This window comes from Pelophylax lessonae (genome assembly GCF_965119305.1).
Source record: "Pelophylax lessonae genome assembly, chromosome: 4".
Taxonomy (NCBI): Eukaryota; Metazoa; Chordata; class Amphibia; order Anura; family Ranidae; genus Pelophylax; species Pelophylax lessonae.
This window is the reverse complement of record NC_138771.1, coordinates 560,629,236-560,644,122: the sequence shown is the minus strand read 5'-3', so window position 1 is coordinate 560,644,122 and position 14,887 is coordinate 560,629,236. Positions and strand designations below refer to the sequence as shown.

At 45.7% G+C, this 14,887-nt stretch overlaps 1 protein-coding gene across 1 annotated transcript in view; it reads left to right on the top strand.

The window, feature by feature from the left end:
• The window catches only part of KCTD9 (potassium channel tetramerization domain containing 9), a 35,800-nt gene that overhangs the window by 1,951 nt on the left and 18,962 nt on the right, over positions 1 to 14,887 (top strand). The window contains exons 2-4 of the mRNA XM_082255597.1: positions 9,791 to 9,915; positions 13,879 to 13,922; positions 14,153 to 14,249. Coding sequence (XP_082111723.1) covers positions 9,791 to 9,915; positions 13,879 to 13,922; positions 14,153 to 14,249 — 266 coding nt within the window. The remainder of the gene's footprint in view (positions 1 to 9,790; positions 9,916 to 13,878; positions 13,923 to 14,152; positions 14,250 to 14,887) is intronic.

Below are 14,887 nucleotides of genomic sequence, written 5' to 3'. Positions count from 1 at the left end.
TAGGTATAGGTTCCTTCAGGTGAGGTCTTCCCTAGGTATAGGTTCCTTCAGGTGTGGTCTTCCCCTAGGTATAGGTTCCTTCAGGTGAGGTCTCCCTCTAGGTATAGGTTCCTAAAGGTGAGGTCTCCCTCTAGGTATAGGTTCCTTCAGGTGTGGTCTCCCTCTAGGTATAGGTTCCTTCAGGTGAGGTCTCCCTCTAGGTATAGGTTCCTTCAGGTGTGGTCTCCCTCTAGGTATAGGTTCCTTCAGGTGAGGTCTTCCCCTAGGTATAGGTTCCTTCAGGTATGGTCTCCCTCTAGGTATAGGTTCCTTCAGGCGTGGCCTTCCCCTAGGTATAGGTTCCTTCAGGCGTGGCCTTCCCCTAGGTATAGGTTCCTTCAGGAGTGGCCTTCCCCTAGGTATAGGTTCCTTCAGGTGTGAGCTCCCCTAGGTATAGGTTCCTTCAGGTGTGAGCTCCCCTAGGTATAGGTTCCTTCAGGTGAGGTCTTCCCCTAGGTATAGGTTCCTTCAGGTGTGGTCTTCCTCTAGGTATAGGTTCCTTCAGGTGTGGTCTTCCCCTAGGTATAGGTTCCTTCAGGTGAGGTCTTCCCCTAGGTATAGGTTCCTTCAGGTGTGGTCTCCCTCTAGGTATAGGTTCCTTCAGGTGAGGTCTTCCTCTAGGTATAGGTTCCTTCAGGTGTGGTCTTCCCTAGGTATAGGTTCCTTCAGGTGTGCCCTTCCCTAGGTATAGGTTCCTTCAGGAGTGGTCTTCCCTAGGTATAGGTTCCTTCAGGAGTGGCCTTCCTCTAGGTATAGGTTCCTTCAGGTGAGGTCTTCCCCAGGTATAGGTTCCTTCAGGAGTGGTCTTCCCTAGGTATAGGTTCCTTCAGGAGTGGCCTTCCTCTAGGTATAGGTTCCTCCAGGAGTGGTCTTCCCTAGGTATAGGTTCCTTCAGGTGAGGTCTTCCCCAGGTATAGGTTCCTTCAGGAGTGGCCTTCCCCTAGGTATAGGTTACTTCAGGTGTGAGCTCCCCTAGGTATAGGTTCCTTCAGGTGTGAACTCCCCTAGGTATAGGTTCCTTCAGGAGTGGCCTTCCTCTAGGTATAGGTTCCTTCAGGTGAGGTCTTCCCCAGGTATAGGTTCCTTCAGGAGTGGCCTTCCCCTAGGTATAGGTTCCTTCAGGTGTGAGCTCCCCTAGGTATAGGTTCCTTCAGGTGTGGTCTTCCCCTAGGTATAGGTTCCTTCAGGTGTGGTCTCCCTCTAGGTAAAGGTTCCTTCAGGTGAGGTCTTCCTCTAGGTATAGGTTCCTTCAGGTGTGGTCTTCCCTAGGTATAGGTTCCTTCAGGTGTGGTCTCCCTCTAGGTATAGGTTCCTTCAGGTGAGGTCTTCCTCTAGGTATAGGTTCCTTCAGGTGTGCCCTTCCCTAGGTATAGGTTCCTTCAGGAGTGGTCTTCCCTAGGTATAGGTTCCTTCAGGAGTGGTCTTCCCTAGGTATAGGTTCCTTCAGGAGTGGTCTTCCCTAGGTATAGGTTCCTTCAGGAGTGGCCTTCCTCTAGGTATAGGTTCCTTCAGGTGAGGTCTTCCCCAGGTATAGGTTCCTTCAGGAGTGGTCTTCCCTAGGTATAGGTTCCTTCAGGAGTGGCCTTCCTCTAGGTATAGGTTCCTTCAGGTGAGGTCTTCCTCTAGGTATAGGTTCCTTCAGGAGTAGCCTTCCTCTAGGTATAGGTTCCTTCAGGTGAGGTCTTCCCTAGGTATAGGTTCCTTCATGTGTGGTCTCCCTCTAGGTATAGGTTCCTTCAGGTGAGGTCTCCCTCTAGGTATAGGTTCCTTCAGGTGAGGTCTCCCTCTAGGTATAGGTTCCTTCAGGTGAGGTCTCCCTCTAGGTATAGGTTCCTTCAGGTGTGGTCTCCCTCTAGGTATAGGTTCCTTCAGGTGTGGCCTTCCCCTAGGTATAGGTTCCTTCAGGCGTGGCCTTCCCCTAGGTATAGGTTCCTTCAGGAGTGGCCTTCCCCTAGTTATAGGTTCCTTCAGGTGTGAGCTCCCCTAGGTATAGGTTCCTTCAGGTGTGAGCTCCCCTAGGTATAGGTTCCTTCAGGTGAGGTCTTCCCCTAGGTATAGGTTCCTTCAGGAGTGGCCTTCCCCTAGGTATAGGTTCCTTCAGGTGTGAGCTCCCCTAGGTATAGGTTCCTTCAGGTGTGGTCTTCCCCTAGGTATAGGTTCCTTCAGGTGTGGTCTCCCTCTAGGTAAAGGTTCCTTCAGGTGAGGTCTTCCTCTAGGTATAGGTTCCTTCAGGTGTGGTCTTCCCTAGGTATAGGTTCCTTCAGGTGTGGTCTCCCTCTAGGTATAGGTTCCTTCAGGTGAGGTCTTCCTCTAGGTATAGGTTCCTTCAGGTGTGCCCTTCCCTAGGTATAGGTTCCTTCAGGAGTGGTCTTCCCTAGGTATAGGTTCCTTCAGGAGTGGTCTTCCCTAGGTATAGGTTCCTTCAGGAGTGGTCTTCCCTAGGTATAGGTTCCTTCAGGAGTGGCCTTCCTCTAGGTATAGGTTCCTTCAGGTGAGGTCTTCCCCAGGTATAGGTTCCTTCAGGAGTGGTCTTCCCTAGGTATAGGTTCCTTCAGGAGTGGCCTTCCTCTAGGTATAGGTTCCTTCAGGTGAGGTCTTCCTCTAGGTATAGGTTCCTTCAGGAGTAGCCTTCCTCTAGGTATAGGTTCCTTCAGGTGAGGTCTTCCCTAGGTATAGGTTCCTTCATGTGTGGTCTCCCTCTAGGTATAGGTTCCTTCAGGTGAGGTCTCCCTCTAGGTATAGGTTCCTTCAGGTGAGGTCTCCCTCTAGGTATAGGTTCCTTCAGGTGAGGTCTCCCTCTAGGTATAGGTTCCTTCAGGTGTGGTCTCCCTCTAGGTATAGGTTCCTTCAGGTGTGGCCTTCCCCTAGGTATAGGTTCCTTCAGGCGTGGCCTTCCCCTAGGTATAGGTTCCTTCAGGAGTGGCCTTCCCCTAGGTATAGGTTCCTTCAGGTGTGAGCTCCCCTAGGTATAGGTTCCTTCAGGTGTGAGCTCCCCTAGGTATAGGTTCCTTCAGGTGAGGTCTTCCCCTAGGTATAGGTTCCTTCAGGTGTGGTCTTCCTCTAGGTATAGGTTCCTTCAGGTGTGGTCTTCCCCTAGGTATAGGTTCCTTCAGGTGAGGTCTTCCCCTAGGTATAGGTTCCTTCAGGTGTGGTCTCCCTCTAGGTATAGGTTCCTTCAGGTGAGGTCTTCCTCTAGGTATAGGTTCCTTCAGGTGTGGTCTTCCCCTAGGTATAGGTTCCTTCAGGTGTGGTCTCCCTCTAGGTATAGGTTCCTTCAGGTGAGGTCTTCCTCTAGGTATAGGTTCCTTCAGGTGTGGTCTTCCCTAGGTATAGGTTCCTTCAGGTGTGGTCTCCCTCTAGGTATAGGTTCCTTCAGGTGAGGTCTTCCTCTAGGTATAGGTTCCTTCAGGTGTGCCCTTCCCTAGGTATAGGTTCCTTCAGGAGTGGTCTTCCCTAGGTATAGGTTCCTTCAGGAGTGGCCTTCCTCTAGGTATAGGTTCCTTCAGGTGAGGTCTTCCCCAGGTATAGGTTCCTTCAGGAGTGGTCTTCCCTAGGTATAGGTTCCTTCAGGAGTGGCCTTCCTCTAGGTATAGGTTCCTTCAGGTGAGGTCTTCCTCTAGGTATAGGTTCCTTCAGGTGAGGTCTTCCCCTAGGTATAGGTTCCTTCAGGTGAGGTCTTCCCTAGGTATAGGTTCCTTCAGGTGTGAGCTCCCCTAGGTATAGGTTCCTTCAGGTGAGGCCTTCCCTAGGTATAGGTTCCTTCAGGAGTGGCCTTCCTCTAGGTATAGGTTCCTTCAGGTGAGGTCTTCCCTAGGTATAGGTTCTTTCAGGTGTGGTCTTCCCCTAGGTATAGGTTCCTTCATGTGTGGTCTCCCTCTAGGTATAGGTTCCTTCAGGTGAGGTCTCCCTCTAGGTATAGGTTCCTTCAGGTGAGGTCTCCCTCTAGGTATAGGTTCCTTCAGGTGTGGTCTTCCCCTAGGTATAGGTTCCTTCAGGTGTGGTCTCCCTCTAGGTATAGGTTCCTTCAGGTGAGGTCTTCCCCTAGGTATAGGTTCCTTCAGGTATGGTCTCCCTCTAGGTATAGGTTCCTTCAGGCGTGGCCTTCCCCTAGGTATAGGTTCCTTCAGGCGTGGCCTTCCCCTAGGTATAGGTTCCTTCAGGCGTGGCCTTCCCCTAGGTATAGGTTCCTTCAGGTGTGAGCTCCCCTAGGTATAGGTTCCTTCAGGTGAGGTCTTCCCCTAGGTATAGGTTCCTTCAGGTGTGGTCTTCCTCTAGGTATAGGTTCCTTCAGGTGTGGTCTTCCCCTAGGTATAGGTTCCTTCAGGTGAGGTCTTCCCCCTAGGTATAGGTTCCTTCAGGTGTGGTCTCCCTCTAGGTATAGGTTCCTTCAGGTGAGGTCTTCCTCTAGGTATAGGTTCCTTCAGGTGTGGTCTCCCTCTAGGTATAGGTTCCTTCAGGTGTGAGCTCCCCTAGGTATAGGTTCCTTCAGGTGTGGTCTCCCTCTAGGTATAGGTTCCTTCAGGTGTGGTCTCCCTCTAGGTATAGGTTCCTTCAGGAGTGGTCTTCCCTAGGTATAGGTTCCTTCAGGAGTGGTCTTCCCTAGGTATAGGTTCCTTCAGGAGTGGTCTTCCCTAGGTATAGGTTCCTTCAGGTGAGGTCTTCCCTAGGTATAGGTTCCTTCAGGTGAGGTCTTCCCTAGGTATAGGTTCCTTCAGGAGTGGTCTTCCCTAGGTATAGGTTCCTTCAGGTGAGGTCTTCCCTAGGTATAGGTTCCTTCAGGAGTGGTCTTCCCTAGGTATAGGTTCCTTCAGGCGTGGCCTTCCCTAGGTATAGGTTCCTTCAGGCGTGGCCTTCCCCCTAGGTATAGGTTCCTTCAGGTGCGGGTTCTTTTAGGCATGGGAACCCCCCAGGCTCCTTTAAGTGTGGGCTCTTCGGGGTATAGGTTATTTCAGGTGTGGGAGCTGTAATATGTTCCAGGGATACTGGTAATGAGACACATGTACACAAAGGGGTTGCTGCTTTTAGTTTTCTTTTTTTCCCATGGTCTTTCTTTTTAACCTGGTGAGCCTGTAAAGATTACCATTCCTATTTCTGAGTGATAACTCGTGTTTGTTTGTTTTTTTATATACTATATTTGTGCCTTTGTTCCTCTCCATTACATAATGGTTGCTGAGACTTGTAGTTTACAAAAGAGAGAGAACCTTGTTTTTGCTGCCTTTTCAGCAGGGAAGGACATGGCATTTCTGACAAGATCAACAGGTATATCCTGTATCTGCTAAAAATGCACTAATGCAGTCCCCACATCTAAGGACTGATAAGCTGCAATACCTTACATCTTTGTTTTAGGTTTAGTTCTACTTTGAATTTAACCTCGTCCAATCAGAGCACACTTGTATTCATTCAGAAAATACAAAGCTTTCTCTGCATGGCACCTATGCTGACCTCCTGTGTTCAGAATATACAGTGGATATAAAAAGTATACACACCCCTGTTAAAATGTCAGGTTTCTGTGATGTAAAAACTATGAGACAAAGATAAATCATTTCAGGACCTTTTTCCACCTTTAGTTTAATGTGACCTAAAAACTGTACAACTCAATTGAAAAACAAACTGAAATCTTATAGGGGGGGGGGGTAAAAAAAAAAAAGTGTAATGTGGTTGCATAAGTGTGCACACCATCTTATAACTGGGGATGTAGCTGTGTTCAAAATTAAACATTTAAACTCATGTTAACCACTTAAGCCCCGGAAAAGATTTTACCCCCTTCCTGACCAGGGCCTATTTTGCGATTCGGCACTGCGTGACTTTAACGGACAATTGCGCGGTCGTGCGACGCTGTACCCAAACGAATTTGACGTCCTTTTTTTCCCACAAACAGAGCTTTCTTTTGGCGGTATTTGATCACCTGTGCGATTATTTATTATTTTATTTTTTTTTTTTGATCATGCGCTATAAACAAAAAAAGAGCGTAAATTTTGCAAAAATAACAATATTTTTCACATTTTTTTATAATGAAATTCCCCCCCAAAAAAATGTAAAATTCAAAATTTTTTAACATTTTCGGCCAAGGCTTATTTTGATTGGTTTGTGCAAAAGTTATCACGTTTACTAACAAAGGTAAAGATTTTTGTAATTTTTGTTGTGTTTTTCTTTTTTTTTTTTTACGCGTAATAGCGGCGATCTGCGATTTCTTTTGCGGTACTGCAACATTGCGGCGGACAGATCGGACCCTTGACTGACATTTTTGACATGGGGTTACCAGTAACATTTTTACAGTAATCAGTGCTATACATATGCACTGTTACTGTAAAATTACACTGGCAGTGAAGGGGTTAACTTTTTTTTGAGAGGGAGGGGTTATGTGTGTCCCTAGGGGCGTGATTCTAACTGTGATTGGCTGTGGCTTGAGGTGTAGGAACAGTGATCAATGGTCCTACATAGTAGAACCGTATGATCACTGTTTCTACACAGGGGAGAATGACAGGTGGCTTGTTTACATCAGCACCGTTGTTTGCACCGATGATCGCCGAGTGACCAGCGGACATCGGGTCCGCCGGTCACACGCGCGGGGGGGTCCGTGACCACGCCTCCGGGGGCGCGCGCTTGCTTCCTAGACCCTCACAGGCTAGCGACGTAGTACTAAATCGCTCTGCCTGTGAGGGGCTGACTGCCGACGTAAATAGTCGTGCGGCAGTCGGTTAAATGGGAGTCAGTACACACCTGCCATCATTTAAAGTGCCTCTGATTAACCCCAAATAAAGTTTTAGCTATTCTAGGAGGTCTTTCCTGACGTTTTCTTGGTCGCATCCTACAGCAAAAGCCATGGTTCACAGAGAGCTTCCAAAGTATCAGAGAGATCTCATTGTTAAAAGGTATCAGTCAGGAGAAGGGTACAAAAGAATTTCCAAGGAATTAGATATACCATGGAACACAGTGAAGACCGTCATCATCAAGTGGAGAAAATATGGCACAACAGCGACATTACCCTCCAAAATTGATGAACAGACCAGAAGAAAACTGGTCAGGGAGGCTGCTAAGAGGCCTACAGCAACATTAAAGGAGCTGCAGGAATATCTGGCAAGTACTGGCTGTGTGGTACATAGTACTGTGATTCTTCATATGTCTGGGCTATGGGGTAGAGTAGACGGAAGCCTTTTCTTACGAAGAAACATGTCCAAACCTGGCTAAATTTTGCAAAAACACATCTGAAGTTTCCCAAAAGCATGTGGGAAAATGTGTTATGGTCTCATGAAACCAAGGTTGTAATTTTTGGCCATAATTCCAAAAGTTATGTTTGGCTCAAAAACAACACTGCACATCAACAAAGGAACACCATGGCCACAGTGAAGCATGGTGGTGGCAGCATCATGCGTTGGGGCTGTTTTTCTTCAGCTGGAAGGGGGCCTTAGTCAAGCTAGAGGGAATTATGAACAGTTCCAAATAACCGCCAATATTGGCTCAGGCTTCTTCTAGAAAGCTGAACATGAAGAGTAACTTAACCTTTCAGGACAAAGACCCAAAGCATACATCCAAATCAACAAAAGAATGGCTTCACCAGAAGAAGATGAGAGTTTTGGAATCGCCCAGGCCTGAATCCAATTGAATATCTGTGGGGTGATCTGAAGAGGGTTGTGCACAGGAGATGCCCTCACAATCTGACAGATTTGGAGTGTTTTTGCAAAGATGTGCAAAAATGAGTGGCAAAATATTGCAAAGTCAAGTTGTGCCATGCTGTATTAGTTTAAGGGTGTGTACACTTATGCAAACTTAGGTTTTTATTTTTACTTCCCTCCACCTAGAAGATTTCAATTTGTTGTACAATTGAACAGTTTATAGGTCACATAAAAGGTGAAAAAAGTCCTGAAATTACTTTTCTCATATTTTAATTTTTTTTTTTTTACATCACAGAAACCTGATATTTTAACAAGGGTGTGTAGACTTTATATATCCACTGTAGCAGGACAGCCGCTCAGCACGGGACCCGAAAGCAAGTGGAGATGACTGAGAAAATGGTGTTTACTTCAGTGATTTCGAGCTTCCAGAAGCATTGACTGTATATAGTAAATACATCAGGGGTCTCCAAACTTTCTAAACAAAGGGCTAGTTTACTGTCCTTCAGACTTTAGGGGGGCCGAACTGTGGTCAGTGTGAATAAAAATTATCCTGGTGTCAGTGGAATTAACATCGCATCTTTGGTATTAGGGGGAGAAATAGTGCCCCATCGGTTGGTGTCTGTGGGTGGAATGGTGCCCCATCGGTTGGTGTCTGGGAGGAATGGTGCCCCATCGGTTGGTGTCTGTGGGAGGAATGGTGCCCCATCGGTGGGTGTCTGTGGGAGGAATGGTGCCCCATCGGTGGGTGTCTGTGGGAGGAATGGTGCCCCATCGGTGGGTGTCTGTGGGAGGAATGGTGCCCCATCGGTGGGTGTCTGTGGGAGGAATGGTGCCCCATCGGTGGGTGTCTGTGGGAGGAATGGTGCCCCATCGGTGGGTGTCTGTGGGAGGAATGGTGCCCCATCGGTGGGTGTCTGTGGGAGGAATGGTGCCCCATCGGGGGGTGTTTGTGGGAGGAATGGTGCCCCATCGGTGGGTGTCTGTGGGAGGAATGGTGCCCCATCGGTGGGTGTCTGTGGGAGGAATGGTGCCCCATCGGTGGGTGTCTGTGGGAGGAATGGTGCCCCATCGGTTGGTGTCTGTGGGAGGAATGGTGCCCCATCGGTGGGTGTCTGTGGGAGGAATGGTGCCCCATCGGTGGGTGTCTGTGGGAGGAATGGTGCCCCATCGGTGGGTGTCTGTGGGAGGAATGGTGCCCCATCGGTGGGTGTCTGTGGGAGGAATGGTGCCCCATCGGTGGGTGTCTGTGGGAGGAATGGTGCCCCATCGGTGGGTGTCTGTGGGAGGAATGGTGCCCCATCGGTGGGTGTCTGTGGGAGGAATGGTGCTCCATCGGTGGGTGTCTGTGGGAGGAATGGTGCTCCATCGGTGGGTGTCTGTGGGAGGAATGGTGCCCCATCGGTGGGTGTCTGTGGGAGAAATGGTGATGTCAGTAGCCAGAATATTACCCTATTTTTGGTTTGTTGGTGTTGGTGGGAGGAATGGTGTCTTGTATCAGTGAAAGGTAAAGTGCCCTAAGAGCTGGATAAAGGCAAGAAAATGGCCATATCTGGCCCACAGGCTGCAGTTTGGAGACCTCTGATATACATAGTTACATTGGTCCAAGCTGTCCATACCTGGAATTCTTCTATAATTATTACTTTATCCTGTCATCCCTCAGTCCCCTCTCTGGACTTTTTTTTTTTTTTTTTTTCCCCCTTTCTGATTTTAGAGCATATAGTGCTGTATCTCCCAGGTATGAGAAGCTTATAAGCAGTTTATCTGACTTCAGTACTTTCAGTCGCTGACATGGAACCATTGTGCAGGTCAGGATTTGTCATTTAAGTCAGAGGCTAAGCATTGCAGACAGCTGACATTTTCAGAAGAAGGTCCGTGCTGAAAGTCCACATATTCCTGTCAAGACAGCTTTCCAAGTAAAACTGAAGGCAAAACTTTATTTTTTTGTGTACCATTGGGACATTAAGAAGAAAAAATGTTTACTCCTTCTTCCACAGTCCCAATGTTTTAATGAGATTCCTCAGTCCCCTGCTCTGTTTGCTGTCTCTCCCTGCACAGAGACTCCTGTGACATCACCTAGCCATGTCTGCCATTCTACCCAACTTTCTCCCTCCCCTAATTCCTGCCATTCTCCCCAACAGGTTATTGCCGTGTATGACTCCTCCATATCAGATCTTCTATCTCTCGCTAGTAAGAAGTTAGGAATCAATGCAACAAATGTATACAATGACAGAGGTGGACACATCGATGACATCACCCTGATCCGGTAATTCTTCTTTTTTTTATATCTTAATTTTCAACTCATTTATGATGATTTTCTTTTCTATTAGCCAGGGTGCTGTGTGTGGCAGTAATTTAAAGAACTTCTGATTACTATAAAATAGAATACAAATGCTTAAACCTATATACTGATAGCTTGCTTTCTCTCTGCAATTTTTTTTCAATGTGCGTTAAAAATGTCTGTTCACATTATCAAAATTTGAAGCTTTTGCTTTGGTTTTAAAATTGAAGCCTCATGTCGAGTCAGACGTTTGAAGCCTTTCAATGCCTCCTATTCAATGTTCTATGTGGTAATGCACTGCAACCGCACTGGCATGCGGTTGTGGTGTGCTTGCAGTATGGTTTTGGCACGTTAGTACAGTGTGCATTTTAGCTGGTTGTTAAGGAAAGGGCCTGGTAAGCCGGCCGCCGCATCCCTAACAACCAATGAGTCATCAGCTGTTGGCGGATTTCGGCACTGACAGCTGAATGTAAAAAAAAATAAATGTCGGCAATTAAAAAAAATCTGTGAAAAAATGCAATGGGGTCCCCCCCCAAAATCCATACCAGAGCTTTTATCTGAGCATGCAGGTCAGGAAAGGGAGGAGACCAGCGAGCTGTTCGCTCCCTCCCCAAAGCAAAACCGTGTCCCCTTGTGTGGATCCATCGTCAATCACTATGCACCCTGCCACCGCCAACCCGAAAAAAAAAAAAAAAAAAAAAAAAAGCTTTGTTCTCCCAGTCTGCCTGCTCTGCTGTTTGACATTCCTAAAATAGCTAAGGGGCGGGGCCACCTGGCAGCGTCACCTGGTGGCAACTTCGACCTATATGTGCTGGGTCGGTGACCTCACGGGGGAGGTGCCACAAGGTGACGTCACTCCCTCCCCTTGCATTTCTAGTGATGGCGCTTGTCTTGGACAAGCCCATGGATTGGGTATTTGCCTCCTTGCTAGGTGAGTGGTCAGACAGTGAAAGGGGTATACAGTATGTGCTGTCCATCACACTAGCTAGCCTTGTGCATCACCTAGAAAGATGGGACAGAATGCTTTGTGCACTTTGTTTCCTGGGGGACAGGAGCCACAGCTGCTGGCTTGCTTGCAAACCTGTGGCACCACCTGCTTGCTCCATAGAGGTTTTCTGCAAAGTGCCCGGACAAGCTTAAAGCTCCTTTTCACACTTGTACGACTCCAAAGTTGCGCCAAATTTGGAGTGCAACTTTGAGTCAACTTTGACGCAACTTTGGATGGGTGCAACTTGGATACGACTTTGACCGGTTTTAATAAACAACTGTTGCACACAAGTTGCATTGTATAACATTCAGATGTGACTTTAATGCAACTTCTGAGGGTTAACATTGAAGTCTATGGCCCTCAAGTTGCATGAAAGTTGGACCAAGTTGGTGCATGAACTACTTTGAAGTTGCTGCAACTTTAACCACTTTAGCCCCGGAGGATTTGGCTGCTCAATGATCAGGCCACCTTTTGGTGGTCATATAAAAAGAGGTATAGTAGCGCCAAACACTGGATTAAAATGTCAGATAAAAATATCAGATAAAAGTGTCCATAAAGTCCAATATGTCCAATAGATTGGAGAAGGAAAAGTAGAGACAAGATCCCAATTCCCAGTTGTGCAGATGAAATGGAGCCAACAACCAGTCGTGATGTATACACTAACTGCTTACCAGATGCTGATAGAGGGTGATGTATAGGCTCAAACTGTTAAACCAGGAAGTGATATACCACAAGGTCTGTTTCATAAAATCATGACTCCAATGCACCTCAACAGAAAAAGGAGGACAATAGTGTAGACTGCATGGATCAACATTTATTAAATCAAAAGAATCGTACTCACAAACTTGCGAATAAAACGAGCATATCATTGGTAGAATACCGCGGTGTATGAGGCGTGCTGCTTGTTCCCAGGTCGCCTATCTTCTTTTCTTCTATCATCTTTTGGTGGTGTTTGATCACCTGTGCAATTTTTTTATTTTTGCGCTATAAACCTATAGCCACAATTTTGAAAAAAATTACAATATTTTCCACATTCTTTTATAAGAAATTCATAAAAAAAAAAAAAAAAAAATTTTAACATTTTAGGCCAATTTGTTTTCTGTTACATATTTTTGGTAAAAAAAAAAATCGCAATAGGCGTATTTTGATTGGTTTGCATTTACTAACTACGGGAAAGATTTGTCATTTTTATTTTTTATTTTTTATATTTTTTTTGACAAGTCAGACGGCTGAGTTTACATCAGCTGTCTTTCCTTCTCTCTCTGCTGTGGGAGATCACGAGTGGCCGGCGGCCATCAGAGCTGCCAGTCACACACACTGGCTCTCCCCAGCTAACGAGCGGGTTCGGGAGCGCGCCCCCAGCGGCGCGCGCTCACCCCCTAGAGTCTCCTGAGCGAGCGACGTAGTATAATGTCGCTTTGTCCAGGAGCGACTGCCTGCCGCAGTAAAACTGCGGTGGGCGGTCGTTATGTAGTTAAGTTGCGCATATATAAATGGGTATCATTGGAAAACATGGGGAACCACATGTCGTGCAACTCTGATGTCCAAAGTTGCATGAAAATTGCACAAGTGTGAAAGGGGCCTAAAAGAGAATGTCCGGTATCCTGACACTCTAATCAAATCCCTTTAGGCAAGCTTGGACCAAACTAATTATTGGCATGCTAGAATGATTTGTCTGCCGCTTAGGCTGTAATATACGGTAGTAGCTTGTGCTACATACAGGAAGCAGCGATGTGTTCTGGCAGCAGTACAGGACTTTCCTCTACTGCTGGACATACAAAATTCATCCATACCGCATCTCTGCTATTTAGGAGAAGCCTTGTGTTTTTATCAATGAATAAAAGTCTTCCTCTGATTGGCCAAGATGCAGATTATGATAGAATTTGCCCACCTCTCCACTTAAGCCAATTAAAGGAAGACTTACAGCACCCATTTATTTTAAAGCTGATGGCAAGCCAAAACCTAGTTGTAGTTTAGTATAAACAGAGTATAGAACCACTATCAGATTTTTGCTGCTACGTGTGTCCCTACAGGGGAGATAACCCTTGCTTCCTTCGGAGGCACCAGTTTCTGAGACTGGCATTGAGGAAAAATCTCCCCAATATGGACACCGAAAATAAACTGACAGAGGCTTTGAACATTCCCCATTGTGCTTTACAAGTGCTCTGTCCCTATTGGAGAGTGTTAGCTCAAATCTCGTCAGGAAGCAATCACGATGATATTACAGCCCTTCAGTTGCTAACCCCCCTTAATAGATAATGAATTCACCCTCCGTCCGGCCGGGAGTTATGACAACACATAGCACTCAAACTTAGTGCAGTCACAACTAATTTTATTGCAAGTGTAGCTCTTATTTAAAGCACATTTGTTGAGCAGGAAAGACTGCTCCAAACCGGTTTCCAATTCATCAGTCAAATTACATATCAGACAGAACAATACATGAAAGGGCCTTTGCTTTTGCCATGCATTTGTGTCAATGTGAGGTGTTCCCGTATAATAATTTGTGTCCTGTGACAGAGTCGTCCCGGCTGCATTCAGTTGTCATGTGTTAATGTAAGCAATTGTCAATTGTTTATGCAACATGTCTTGTAATCTAAATGCTAAGTATCCAACTGACAAGTGTTCGAATGAATGAATCAACAGGTGGTTTAACATGTCGTCTAAATGCAAAATACAGCTGTCTGATGTCCCGGGCCGTATGAATGAGTGTCAGTCTGGATCGTTAAATCTGTAATTGCAGGGGGCCACATTTTATCGTAGAATGAGCCCTAACAAATGTAATATGAAATATAATTTTTGTAAGGCACGTTGATACACTCTTTCAGAGAGATTTCTTCTTACTTCCTGTCTCTGAACAGATCCTTACTAGAGGCAGATTTGGATTTTTTTAAAACTTTTTGCTTGCATGCTCTGCAGTTATTTTTCTGTTATGTAAGACTTTTTGTGTGTTTGTGTCCTAGTGATAACGATGTCTTGTACGTGAGCGATGGCGATCCTTGTGCAGGTGAGTCGTACAATGTCTGACGTAATTCTATAAATGATAGATAAATTATACTTGCGTACATTTCTGTGCAGCTCTATATTCATAGCATATTAGATTTTTTCTGTTAGTACTGAATAACATGTAACTGGGACTCTACATTTTATGAAGGGATTTGTTGGAGTGGATAAAGCTCAGTTTTGGATATTTAGAATCTTTCACACGTACACAACTCCATTTTTGTTTTCTTTTAGATGATCTGGACATGTCTATGGTCCATGAGCCGTTAACAGGAGGTCACACAGACTGGCTGACATTAAATGTGGGCGGCAAATATTTTACTACGACACGGTAAGAATAGTGCTGTAGTAGTGTACGCATCAGTAAAATGCCATATAAAGCAGAACTTCAGTCCCAGACATCTATACACATTCATAGGGGGAAAGAAGTTGTTTTTTTTTTTTTTTACTTTTTGCGCTATAAACAAAAAAAGAGCGTACATTTTGCAAAAATAAAAATATTTTTCACATTTTTTTTATATGAAATTCCCCCAAAAAAAATGTAAAAATCAAAATTTTTTAAAATTTTCGGCCAATTTGTTTTATGCTACCTATGTTTGGTAAAAAAAATCGCAAAAAGCGTATTTTGATTGGTTTGCGCAAAAGTTATCGCGTTTACTAACAAAGGGAAAGATTTCTGTCATTTTTGGTGTTTTTTTTTTTTTTTAACGTGTAATGGCGGCGATCTGCTATATATATATAATATATTTTTTTTTTTTGCGGTACTGCGACATTGGGGCGGACAAATCGGACCCTTGACTGACATTTTTGACACTTTTGGGGTTACCAGTGACATTTCTACAGTAATCAGTGCTATATATATGCACTGTTACTGTAAAAATACACTGGTAGTGAAGGGGTTAACTTTATTTGGGAGGGAGGGGCTGTGTGTGTCCCTAGGGGCGTGCTTTCTACTGTGATTGGCTGTGG